The sequence below is a fragment of the Typopeltis vanoorti genome, chromosome 25, assembly GCF_054136105.1.
Source record: "Typopeltis vanoorti isolate ZY-2024b chromosome 25, IOZ_Tvanoo_1.0, whole genome shotgun sequence".
In the NCBI taxonomy this organism is placed as follows: Eukaryota; Metazoa; Arthropoda; class Arachnida; order Uropygi; family Thelyphonidae; genus Typopeltis; species Typopeltis vanoorti.
The window spans coordinates 52,351,287-52,363,868 of record NC_143573.1 but is presented as its reverse complement, the minus strand read 5'-3'; the positions used below and the strand labels follow the sequence as shown (position 1 = coordinate 52,363,868).

The 12,582-nt window shown below is 34.9% G+C and overlaps 1 protein-coding gene across 1 annotated transcript in view; it reads right to left on the bottom strand.

The window, feature by feature from the left end:
• The window catches only part of LOC150092747 (uncharacterized), a 236,806-nt gene that overhangs the window by 216,755 nt on the left and 7,469 nt on the right, over positions 1 to 12,582 (bottom strand). Inside the window, exon 2 of the mRNA XM_090414467.1 lies at positions 4,868 to 4,920. Within this exon, the coding sequence (XP_090270593.1) occupies positions 4,868 to 4,920 (53 nt within the window). The remainder of the gene's footprint in view (positions 1 to 4,867; positions 4,921 to 12,582) is intronic.

The window sequence follows — 12,582 nt, the reverse complement described above, 5'->3', positions numbered from 1 at the left end:
TCCACTGTACCTGCCCTAGAATATGGTGGAAGAAAGCCACGATAATACACTGTAGTAAATACAAATATGAAAGACTTTTCATGGAATCTGCTTCAGCCCTAAGAAACAATCCAAACTTCAACAAATTGGGCTGCATGAGACTGCCTCAAGTTTGGGAAACCTACATCAGAAGACCTTCAGCCCAATCGCCCAAGAATACCAACATTGCCCGCTAGGGCACCATCAGGACTTTAGGAGAAATAATAGCTTCCTGCTTCTTCCTCACTTACTGTTTGCTGTGCCTACGTGCACGTGTCTGTTCTTAAGTTTCTTGAAAATGGCAACGTGACGTTGCCAAAATATTGAAGTATATTAAAATTTATTTTATTGTATATTCTAGTTGACGTTGTAATTGTCTTAAATTATTTAGGTAAAAAAAAAATAGAATAATCAAAGAAATGTGTTGAAAGATTTGCAATTCTAATTTACTGCATAGAAAATAATTATCACCAAATATGAATTAGCATCATCTAATCTACTTACTTTGTACATTATATAACCATGTAAACACACAAAAATGTAATATAAATTATAAGAAAACTGTTATTCCGACATTCACAAAATTAAAATAATTTTTAACGTGGTTCAAAATATTAGAATATTCCAAATTTTTCTGATTGGTTTTGAGAAGAGCATAGAAACAGCATATATTTCAGTAGCTGTGGGACTGACTCATGTGCGAGGAATTGTTTGAATGTGGATTTCAGTTAATCACTTGCTAAATATGGGTCAAACAAGTGACATATCGGAAGCTAAGAAGTTTCATATGGTGTCTTTATGCACAAAGAAGGCCAAATTCAACAGTTTATAGATAAGGAATTGAAATGTTCTCAAGCAAGCATGATTAGAGTATCAAGACAGTATTCTAATAACCGGAGTTTACAAAATAATCGCTGCAATAGCTGTCAAAAGGTAATAACTACATCAAGAGATGAGAGGATATTGAACAATATCGTGAAGAAAAGCTGCTCCTCAAGTGTAGGGTACTTTCACAGAGACGAAGAACTAGGTGTGAATGTGTCTAAGACGTTGAGACAACTTCACAAATTGGGTTTTAAATCACATGTGCCTAAGATGAAGCTGCTTATGACTTCCAAGCAAAAGGCATCTAGAGTGCAATGGTGTAAGACAGTTGCAGGGTCAAGAAGACTAGAAAAAGGTACTTTTTAGCAATGTTTTGTGGGTTCCATGGTCATCAAGGGATATGTATTTGGCATCTTAAGCAAGAAGCATTTCATAAATGCATGAAACATTCAGTGAAATTTGCAACCTATCATGGTATGGGCTTGCATGACTGTGGGGGATCCAGGTAGGATTGTGTATTGTGTACGAAAGAGTCAATTCCAAAGTGTACGAAGAAATTCTTGAGCACTTTATGCTACTGGCATCAGAAAATTTATGCGATGCCGATTTCCTTTTTCAGCAAGATTGAGCTTCTTATCACACTTCCAAAACCACTACTAGATGACGCAAAGAAAGACATCTCGATGTAATTCCTTGGCTGGGAAACTTACCAGATTTAAACTTTATATAGTGAATTCTAGTAGCAAGGCTTATACGTTGGTCATACGTAACTGGTAATTAGTTTACGGAATTAACAACGCATATAAAGTATATTAATTAATTCCTTATCCGCTCTACCAAAGACCAACCACTTCCCCTAGACCTACTTGGCGTATACCAGGTCCCTTGCAGCTGCAAATTGTCCTACTTTGGCCAAAGGCAGAACAGCAAATATCAGGATTTCAGAACACAAAGACCACATCTGTTTTCACTAGTACAGCCGCTCTGGGCTGGCAGACCATGCCTTAGATACCCACCATAGAATTCGTTGGAAGAAAACAAAAATAATACACCGCAGCAAGTTTAAATACGAAAGATTATTCAAGGAATCACCAGCAGCTCTAAAAAATGTTCCTAACCTCAACAAATTTGGGTGCATGAAACTACCCCAAATTTGGGAGACTTACATTATGAGAACTTCAGCCGAACTGCCAAGACAACCAAATTAGCCCACCAGAGGGCACCAGTAGGACTTTAGGAACAATAATAGTTTCTTGCTTTCTTCCTCATTTGCTTTTGTTAGTGCCTGCATGCACATACCATATCTTTATGTTCCTGAAGATGGCAACGTGACGTTGCCGAAATATAGAAGTTATTCATTAAAGTTATCTTTAATTAATATACTTTATATGCGTTGTTAATTCCGTAAACTAATTACCAGTTTTATATAGCGAAACCTTTGAGGTATCCATAACTATAGAGTAGCACGTATGCCACAGTAAATAATTTTTTTATTATGTAAATATTTCATGTTATGTATCATAAGACATCATCAGTACAACGAATGAACAATAGAAATTAAATTCAAAAAACAGTAGTGTGCATGCTTAAATTGGAATCCCTCTCTGTATATGCTCATGTGTTCATGGATTAATAACTACTGGGCTGAAATTAAAATTACTTAAAATATAGCAGATAAATTTTTGAATACAACTCAGGATAACAATATCCCAAACTTTTGGAATAGTGAGACAGTCATTTCAATTAAGATTAGGTTTATGAAGTAAGGCTTCAGCACTTTCTTCATAAAATTGTCCATGTTTATATGTGGGTCATTAGATATGAATCACAGGAACCAATGCGCAAACTAGGCGTTTCGCCACTGGTGCCTGTGGTTAGCATTTTTGATTCCATGTTGCGCAAGGCCAGATTTGTGAGGTTTGATAAGGCAGATGTGGTCTGATGTTCAGAGATACAATTATTCATAGATTTTCCTGATTGTCCATAGTAAGACAAGTTACATGAACATGGTACTTGATATATGCCAAGTATCATCACTGGTGAGAGTTTGTCTTTTGGAGAAGGTAGCAAGTTGTGAATCTGGTTGATGGGTTTGTAGGTAGCAATGAGTTGATATTTTCTTGTAATTTTTGCCACACGTTCAGAGATGCCTTTAATATATGGAATGGAAGTCCTGTAGGCTGTTTCTTGTCTGGGCTGATTTGTAGGAGAGTGGCTAATTATTTTTTGAATTGTTATTGGATTATATTCATTTAGTAAGGTTGTTTCTTTGATATAAATTCACAAAATCCTTAGCCTACCCACAGTACAAATGTACTATAGGTTGAATAATAACCTTTCGTAGGTGGTAAAAAAAAAAAAAAATCAAATGCAGTTAATTACCGAGACTGACAGTATTCCAGTCAGAAAGCAGCAGAAAAATAGTACTCAAAACAAAATTAATCCTTATAAACTTAACATTTGGAGCATGCAAAATTGAAGAGTACTAGAAGTTTATAAAATTTTACAACTAAGAAGGAATTATTAAAACTAATAAAGTACTTAAAAAAATTCAGTAATAGGCCTTTTTAACTTATTTAAAACACATTCATTATTAGTTCAATTTAATTAACAATCAGCACACAGTAGCAAAACTAAAAAAAATAGTTTTATAAACATTTCTACTATGACAAGTCTCAAGCAATTATTTTTTTATTTAGTTGTACAATTAAAAAAAAAAATCTAATTGTAACAGTTATGGGGTTTATCATTTCCATATATACGAGTCAGAGAAAATGAAAAATGTAAAGAAAATTAATATATTAAAACAAAAATTCACTTTCTTTAAAAAAAATATTTATTTAAAATGTTTTATTTTATTTTTACTATTTTACAGAAATCAACTGCTGTTTAGAATTTTACTGAAATGATCAATATCCAATTAAATGTACAATGTAAAAAATTAAATATGACATGACTAATGACAGTTAAAAATTTCAAGTTGTCCCCTTATGTTCTAAAGTCCCTGGTATAAATGCAAACTAGCTAATTTATGACCCACTGCCTGTTCAACAATATGCTATGAATTAAAAATTTCATATTTCAAAATATTGCATATACTGTCAAGAAGCCACAAGACGCTGATTAAAAAAAATACTTTTCACATACGGTAGACCGGCCATCGGAAAGGTAGTGACTCAGTTAATGCCAGCACTGGCAATCTTTCTTAGTGGCTCGTAACTGTACCAATGGGATGAAGAAGCCAGTTTGAAGTTTGCACTTTTGGAACCAAATGTCTATAGGAAGGAACAATTGCATGTCTAAACAGTAGGCAATGGCAAGGTCTGTGGGTCTGTCAATCACTGTAGTCTAGGGGCACAGGACAGCTGGCAGCACAGTCAGCCCTTGAGTCTCCTGTCTTTCTCTAATTCAGACCATGTCAAAACATTCAAAACTAATCAGTGTTCACATTATTTATACACATTAGATAATGTATATAATATATAGATAATACATAAAGATAGACAGATAATAAAAATATTAATTTTTCTTAATGAAAGAACCTAAATGTCTTTGACTTGGCAATGAAAAAATATTAAATTTAAGGATAATAAATATCAGTCTTATTTCATACCAAGCAAGCAAAAAAAAAAATAATAATAATAATAATAATAATAATAATAATATTTGTTTTCCTTTAAAAGTTTGAATGATACTACATTACTTAAAACATAAGCTGTGAACAGGGGAGTCTGTATAATCACCTTTTATTGCCTTTGACTAAGAATTTCAAGACCTAATAGGCTTTGTCTCTTATTTGATATAAAATAATGATCAAAATTTACTAGCCTTTCTTTTAATTTTTCTAAAAAAATCATAACATTTTGAAATAATTTATTCCTTAAAGTGCATTTTATAGTTATAAATTTTTATTCTGATATTTATTGCATAGAAGTTACACTCAGACAAACTGCAAAATGAAATTCATTCAACCAAAATTTTAAGCAAAAACATTAAATAACAAAACAGTTTTAATTTAACTCACCTCTGCATCACGTCTGTCATCATAGTCCACAAATGCATATGCCATGCCAGTCCCTAAATTAAGACAGGGGATATGTATTGTAAATATTTTACATAATAAATCATTTAATTCAAATAAAAATGCTCCATTAAACTGAAATATAGAATGCCCCTTCAATGTTTAAATAAACAACAACAGGTTTCACATGATTAACCTGAACTGGGAAAGCAAAGTATACAGTAATAACAGCAGTGTATTCATTATTATTATACAGGCTCCTCCATGGAGTCCGAAGACTCATCGTGGGAGACCCAATCTATCCACACAATCTATCATCACTTCCACAAAGCAGAGTGAAGGTAAACCCATAAAACAAGGTGACAACTGCTTCATGGAATTACTTGTAAAAATGCATGGAATTCAGTGGAAAATGCATGGAAATCCTGAGATAAACAAACATTGATACAATAATGATTATGCAATGCTGAACAAGATTTCACAGATCTCCAATTTAAATAGATTAGTAATGTTACACAAGGGCAACTATGGGTACAAAGGACGTGGAAATGAATGTACATGAATGCAAGAAGTATCAGGAATAAGAGTGAGGAGTTTTTGGCATTAGTAAGCTGAACTTGTGCAAACATTATAGGCATCAGTGAGACCTGGTTGACTGAAAATGATACAGTTACAGGGATAGAATGCAAAGGATATTGTATTCTCAGGGAGAATACAAGAAACAGGACAGGAGGTGGGGTATTACTGATGATAGCTGTAGAATTACAAAAAACAAAATTAGAAGTTAAAGAGGATACTAGGTCTGAAGGAGATAGTTCATTTGAGGCTGTCTGGTGTGAGATAGAGGAAAATAGGACAACATACATTGTTGGAAGTCCACAGTAAGATGCCATGTATTGGCAAATCAGCACAATGAGTGTAGCTCGAACAATTATTATGGGAGACTTAACTATGGGAACATCAATTGGAGAGAGGAAAGGGGGCATGGCAAGATGGAAGTGGAATTTATACAGATGCTAAAGAATAATTACGTGAAACAACATGCTATAGATCGTTGCTCAAAGTCTTCCATATAAAAGTTCGCTACAGGGGAGGAAAGTGGTGAGCCCATGGCTGTACCCTCTTTTTGAAGGTAAAAATTGTTTTGCCACATGAAACACCCGGAGCGGAGTACGTGGGCAAAGAGGGCATGATGTCGTGTGGAAATATGTTTGTAAGAGCAAGATAGTATCATTGATTGGGACATTGGTGAAAAGGGAAGTTATGTCAAAGCTGACTAATAGATCTTGGTCGTTGAGTGTAATGTTTTTAATTTTGTTTATGAAATGTTGTGTATTTTTTTATGTAGGAAGGGGAATGATCTACCCAGTGCCTAGTCTTTTTCTTGTGCACTGATTAATGTTCGGCACTTTTCCAAAAAAGTTTTTTTTGAATAAAGTGTGAATAAAACGAACAGGAAATGAAAAACACATGAAAACCGCTTTACAGTATAATGTTACCTACGGATTAGTCCTGCTTATACAATTTTTTTTTACACAGAACTCAACAATTAATCATAAGTTGATTTATGATACATCAAAAAATAAAGAACTATTTTAGATATATTTTCGTAAATTTTAATCAAAATTTACAGTGATATAATCGGATCCAGGATACAATTTCAGAATTTATTTGTTTGTTTCCAGGAAGATTTGAAGGGGCCCGAATGGAAGACTACGTACATTCAGAATTATATGTACCATTCTGTACCATTCGTTGTTCGTTTAAACTCTAATCTCACATTATCTCATATTTTTTGACATCTTTTAGGCACTTTTTCCTCTGCGGAGCCTGTGTATATATTGCACACTTGACATACGCAACTAGCCAGCCCTGGACTTACCAATTCCTCGAGTGTGGCCACTAATTTTTTGACTAAGTAGTAATTCGGGCTGTCGATTCCTTCCACTGAGGTTAATATCTCAGTATGCCAGCATGCCCAGAATTTATGGCCTGTCAAAAGTACGCAAAACAGACACACCATTACGTCCAATTGTGGAAGGAATCGACAGCCCAAATTACTACTTAGCCAAAAAATTAGTGGCCACACTCAAGGAATTGGTAGGTCATTCCCCTTCCTACATAAAAAATACAGATTTCATAAACAAAATTAAAAACATTACACTCATCGACCAAGATCTATTAGTCAGCTTGACATAACTTCCCTTTTCACCAATGTCCCAATCAATGATACTATCTTGCTCTTACAGAACATATTTCCACATGACATCAGGCTCTCTTTGCCCACATACTCCACTCCAGGTATTTCATGTAGCAAAACAATTTTTACCTTCAAAAAGAGGGTACAGCCTTGGGTTCACAACTCACCCCCCCCCCAATAGCGAACTTTTATATGGAAGACTTTGAGCAATGAGCTCTAGAGTCGGCGTCACTAAAGCCCAGAATTTGGCTGATACATCAACGATATTTTCGCCAATTGGTACTACGGCTGCAAAGCACTAAATACATTCCTTAGCCACCTGAACAAACAACACAAACTCATCAACTCACCATTGAAATAGAAAAAAACAACTCTATTCCGTTCCTAGCTTGTAACACATCTTCCTTCAGGCTGTCTCTCCTCAGTCTACCGCAAACCTACACACACAGGCCAGTACATCACGAAACTTCTTATCACCACCCAACACAAAAACTAGGGATCATAAGTACCCTTAAACACAGAGCTCAAACTATTTGTTCAAATGAACAAGCTCTTAACCATGAATATGAGACCATCAAACATACCTTTATAAAAAATGGATACAGTATAAAAACCATTCACAAGATCCTCCACAGAGATACCACTAGTAACAAAAAAGATTTCAAGAGTGCTATTGCCATACCACATGTTAGAGACATTTCCGAAAAAAATAGACAGAACACCAAAACCACCCGACAAAATTAAGACACCTACTCAGTTCTTTCAAGGATCCTCTGCCACACCTAGCCCACCCAGGAGTTTACAAAATACAATGTACATGCAACATACCATACATAGTGGAAACAGGGCGAACCATCCCAATCAGGAAGGATGAACACAAATGACACATTAAATACCTCCATTTTGGAAAAACTGGCCTTTCTGACCACGCACTTCAAACATACCACAGAATTGATTGGAAAGGTACCAAGTCCCTACACCGCACCAAAACCTGGTTCGAGCGGAAATTCAAAGAAGCATGTGAAATGCTTAAACATAATCTGAATCTCAATAAAAATGGTCTAACCATTCCAAGAATGTGGAGGACCTATCTGCAACCTTCATAGCAACCACAAAGAAAAATCTCAATACAAGAAGACTTGGCGTTTTTTTTTTTTTTTCCTGAATATTCAATAGCAACCTGTACTGTACAAATCCAGAAGATAATTGTAATATAACAATATGAACTGTACAATTCCAGAAGAATCTTAGTACGTGAAGACTTTAGCAGAGTTTATTGTAGTTTTTATTTATAATTTTTTATTTTTATTTTCTTTTATCACTAGAGGTCAGGCTAAGAAAAAGATTAGTTAACAACGTAGATTTACTATTACTATTATTCGTGACACCTCCAAGGAGTCCGAGGACTCAACTCGGGAGGACAACTATTATACAACTGTCTCAACCTAGTACTACACCGAACCTCTACTACGAATCATCTCCATCAATGCCATCTACCGCCCATCTCCATCACCACCACAACTAGTTGTTTTTTTTTTTTTTTGTCTGTAAATTGCATGTGTTTTGGAGGGCCGATTTGTCTGTATGCGGGGTGAAAAACCCGAGTTTCCGGGAGAAAAAATCCTGCTACCTCCGTATGAGATCGGCTAACTCACCTTAGATTGAAAAAGTCCACATAAAGATTCCTCTAGATTTAATTTACCTTTATTGAGTGCAACAGCATGTAGCTTGGTTCACCATCAGAAGGATACACATGTATCCTTCTGATGATGACCTCAATACAGGGGTTGAAACATCAAGTTATTTGATTAATAATCAGTAAAATAATCTTTTCAACACATGTGTTTTGTGTCCCTAAATTCATAAATATGAATTTTGCAAAGGTGTATCATCCAGGTGGTGATTTTACAGTTGATGTTACAGAGACACAATCAACACTGATTACATACCTCAATCAACATTGAGGTAAATAAACAGGAGGTGTTCAGCATATTAAAAAATATGAATGTGAACACAGCAGTCGGACTGGATGGTATATCAGCATGTGTACTACGTGAATGTGCAAGAGAATTAGCATTGCCAATGACAAAGTTGTTCAATTTAAGTCTCAGCTCTTGCAGGGTTCCAAGGGACTGGAAAGACCCTTACATAAAGGTGGCTTAAAGACAGAGGTGGCACCAAACTACAGATCAATTAATATATCAAGAGTAGTTGTTAAAATATTGGAAAAGTTGGTGGAAGATAAAATACAACAGTGCATAGATAGGGATGCGATACTCTATAGAGGGCAGCATGTCTTTGTAAAGGGTGGGTTCTGTCTAAGTAACTTATTCACATTTTATAATAAAGTGACAACAGAATTAGATAAAGGTAACACTACACCATAATACTGCTCGACTTTGCCAAGGTATTTGACAGAATATCTCATGGAAAACTATTACAAAAGCTGGAACAAATGGGAATAGGTATGAGGCTAGTAGCATGGAGTGGGGGGTTTGACTGAGACACCAGAGTAATATATGGTGGAGTGGAGTCTAGGAGAATGGTGACTAGTGGAGTACCTCAGGGGTCAGTACTAAGGTCACTCTCTTTAATTTGTATATCAATGACATAGGGAAAGATTTAAGAGCGAATATTCAGTTGTTTGCTGATGATGCAAAACTGGAGAGAGCAATAGTTGATAAAGGTGATGTAGATATCCTGCAAGATAATTTAAATAAATTGGCACTTGTGGGCAAAGGATAATGATTGTCGATTTAATGTTGCAAAATGTAAGATTATGCGCTTCAGGTTGAAAAGGTTGCATATGGTGTATCATATTGATGGTATTGGATTGCAGGAAATTGATTAGGCTAGAGACCTGGAGATAATAGTGAACAAAGAAGTGAAGTTCAGAGGGCATATTGTAAAAGTTGGTAAAATAGCTCAAAGAATTACTTGGATGTTGAAAAGAAAACATAAAAAGCTAAACAAGTAAAGATAAGGCTATGATTTGGCCACATCTTGACTAATGCGCAAGCAGATTTGATCACCTGTGTTTTATGGAGACCAGGAGGTGGTGGAGAGGATTCATAGACAAATGACCAAGATGGTGTCGGGTCTGTGGAATACTCTCTACGAGGATAGGTTGAAGGTAAGTTACAGTTTAGCTGATAGGCAGAAAAGAGGGGACATCATAAAACTTTTAAGATATCAAAGAGGTTTTATAAAATTCATTCAAGTGAAATTTTTCAAGATATGACAAATAGATAACTAAGGGCCATCATTGGAAGTTGTGTAAGAGTGTAATTAGTAGGCAGGGCTTGCCATCTCGGGGGTGCAGTGCACCCAGGCCCCACGATCGAGTGGGCACAGTCGGTACACATTTGCGGAAACGTTTTTTTTTTTTTCTTCTTCTAATTTTGCTTATAACTAAAGGGATTTCATCGACAGGATTTTAGGGCCCCCGGTAATAATAATATCTCTGTGTTTCTCTATTATATTAGGGTTTTTGCTTAAGCCTTTTGATACATTTACACAGTGTATAAGAATTAACAAACATTATTTCGTTTTTACCCTAAAATGCCTGATTCATCATTAGTTTTTTTCTAATCTGTTAAACGTTTATATCATTTCGCTCGTTATCGAAACCGTTGAAAAAATATTTATTATATTCTTTATATATGGTTAGTCTAGAGCAGGGTTAGACCCTTAAGATGCCTGTCAAACGTGGCACGCCAATGACTTTTTTTTCCGGTATGCAAACCACAGCTCATCTTAAAAAATAATTAAATACATCTTCGCTGACACATTATTTTAACTTAATATAATACAATTTTATTAAGTACAGCTATACCAAATAAAAATGCAATAATTAATTAAACTCTACCAACTGTTTCATAATAATAAGTAATAAGAAAATTAGAAACAAACATCCTATTTCCAAGCCATCGATATATCTCTGCGATACTCTGATGTACAAGCTTTGTCCAGTTCAGTTGTTGCATTATTCGTCAGGCATTCAGACGTGGCATGACTCCTTTACCATATCTTTTCATGTTTCGTAAAGAATGTATCCGTTTTCTAAAGTGTATTTGGATTTGGATTTTATTAAATCGTAAGTCATTAAAATATGGATTAGAAGTATTTATTGTCAATATGTTTAACTTATTAGATGTAAAAGCAAATTTCCTTTACACTGATTTTTGGAAACTAAAGTTTTCAGTTTTTTTCATAAAATCCCTGCATATATTGTAATTGCTATTTCCTGCCTAGAGAACAGTTTCCTTGTGTACATCCTACCCAAATAGCACCATCTGCTTTCCCATTATTTCAGGCAAAAATTAGCAGTAATTTACAAGACTTGAGATACTTAATGAACAATCCTTCACGAATAACTAATGACCAGACAGCCTGGTACTAGGTCAGTAAAGATATGTGCATATGATTGTGGCAGTATTAACAAAAGATCGCGCGAGTCAAAGATAAAAGTCAGTAGACAATTTTTGAATTGAAATATTAATTCTCTTCAACCAAATTCAATATCTGAAAGTACCATAACAATATGCACTATATATTTTCTAGCTTTAACATGTTTACGAAGTTTAACACTTTCTGTTGATTTTTATTGTTGCTCTGCATTTGAGCTGGGGGGACAGACTCCCACACATCTAGTTTTTAGTGTTTGCCAGTGCAACAAATGGTTTTGCTTGCGGCTAAATAGCATAGTTTTTGGGGGAAGGGACATGCAATTCATTAGTTAGTGCCATTTTTATCACAGCTGTCTCTAATTGCACTATTTGTTGAGAAATATATTACACAGACTGCAAACGTTTGTACCTTATTCAGTGATACAATAAAACGACCTGCTTTTACTTGCATCTGCAGATGTATAGTATGGAGGGCGCGTGGTTTGCCACGGGATCTATTGCCATGAGCGAGTCACTATTGCCATGAGGTGAACATGATTAAACTTTTTTTTTCTGTGCGAGGTTACGCGAATACTTTTCAATTTCTTTTTTTCGCAAAGTAAAATCAGGGTTGCGAGTTATACGCAGGACCAGTTATATTCCAGTAAATATGGCAAGTTATTTTTAAAGCTATGTGAAATGTATTATCAATATTCAGGATTATGAAGTGTTTCTGCACGTGATTAGATCTCAACTACATTAATTTCAACTCAGTTAATAGTGATAGATAAGGGTGAAACTGATGTACTGAAGTAAACAAACAAAAAAAAATAAACACATTCCTTTTGTTTTTAAAATATTATTATTATTATTATAAAATTTTAGAAACACCAAGTGTTTCTAAAATTTTATAATATTGTAAAAAGTATGTACATATTTAACTTTTTGTTAATTCATGGGATAAAAATATTTAATATTATTTACTTATTTGACAGGCAAAGCCTAACCCATAATGTCCATGCCAAGTAAGTATCCCTCTGGGTGTCAAAAAAGGAAATCAGCGGAAAAGAAAAAAGAAGAAAGGCGAAATCTCAAAATGTCACAAGTAGATTTGTTTTCATGGCTACAAA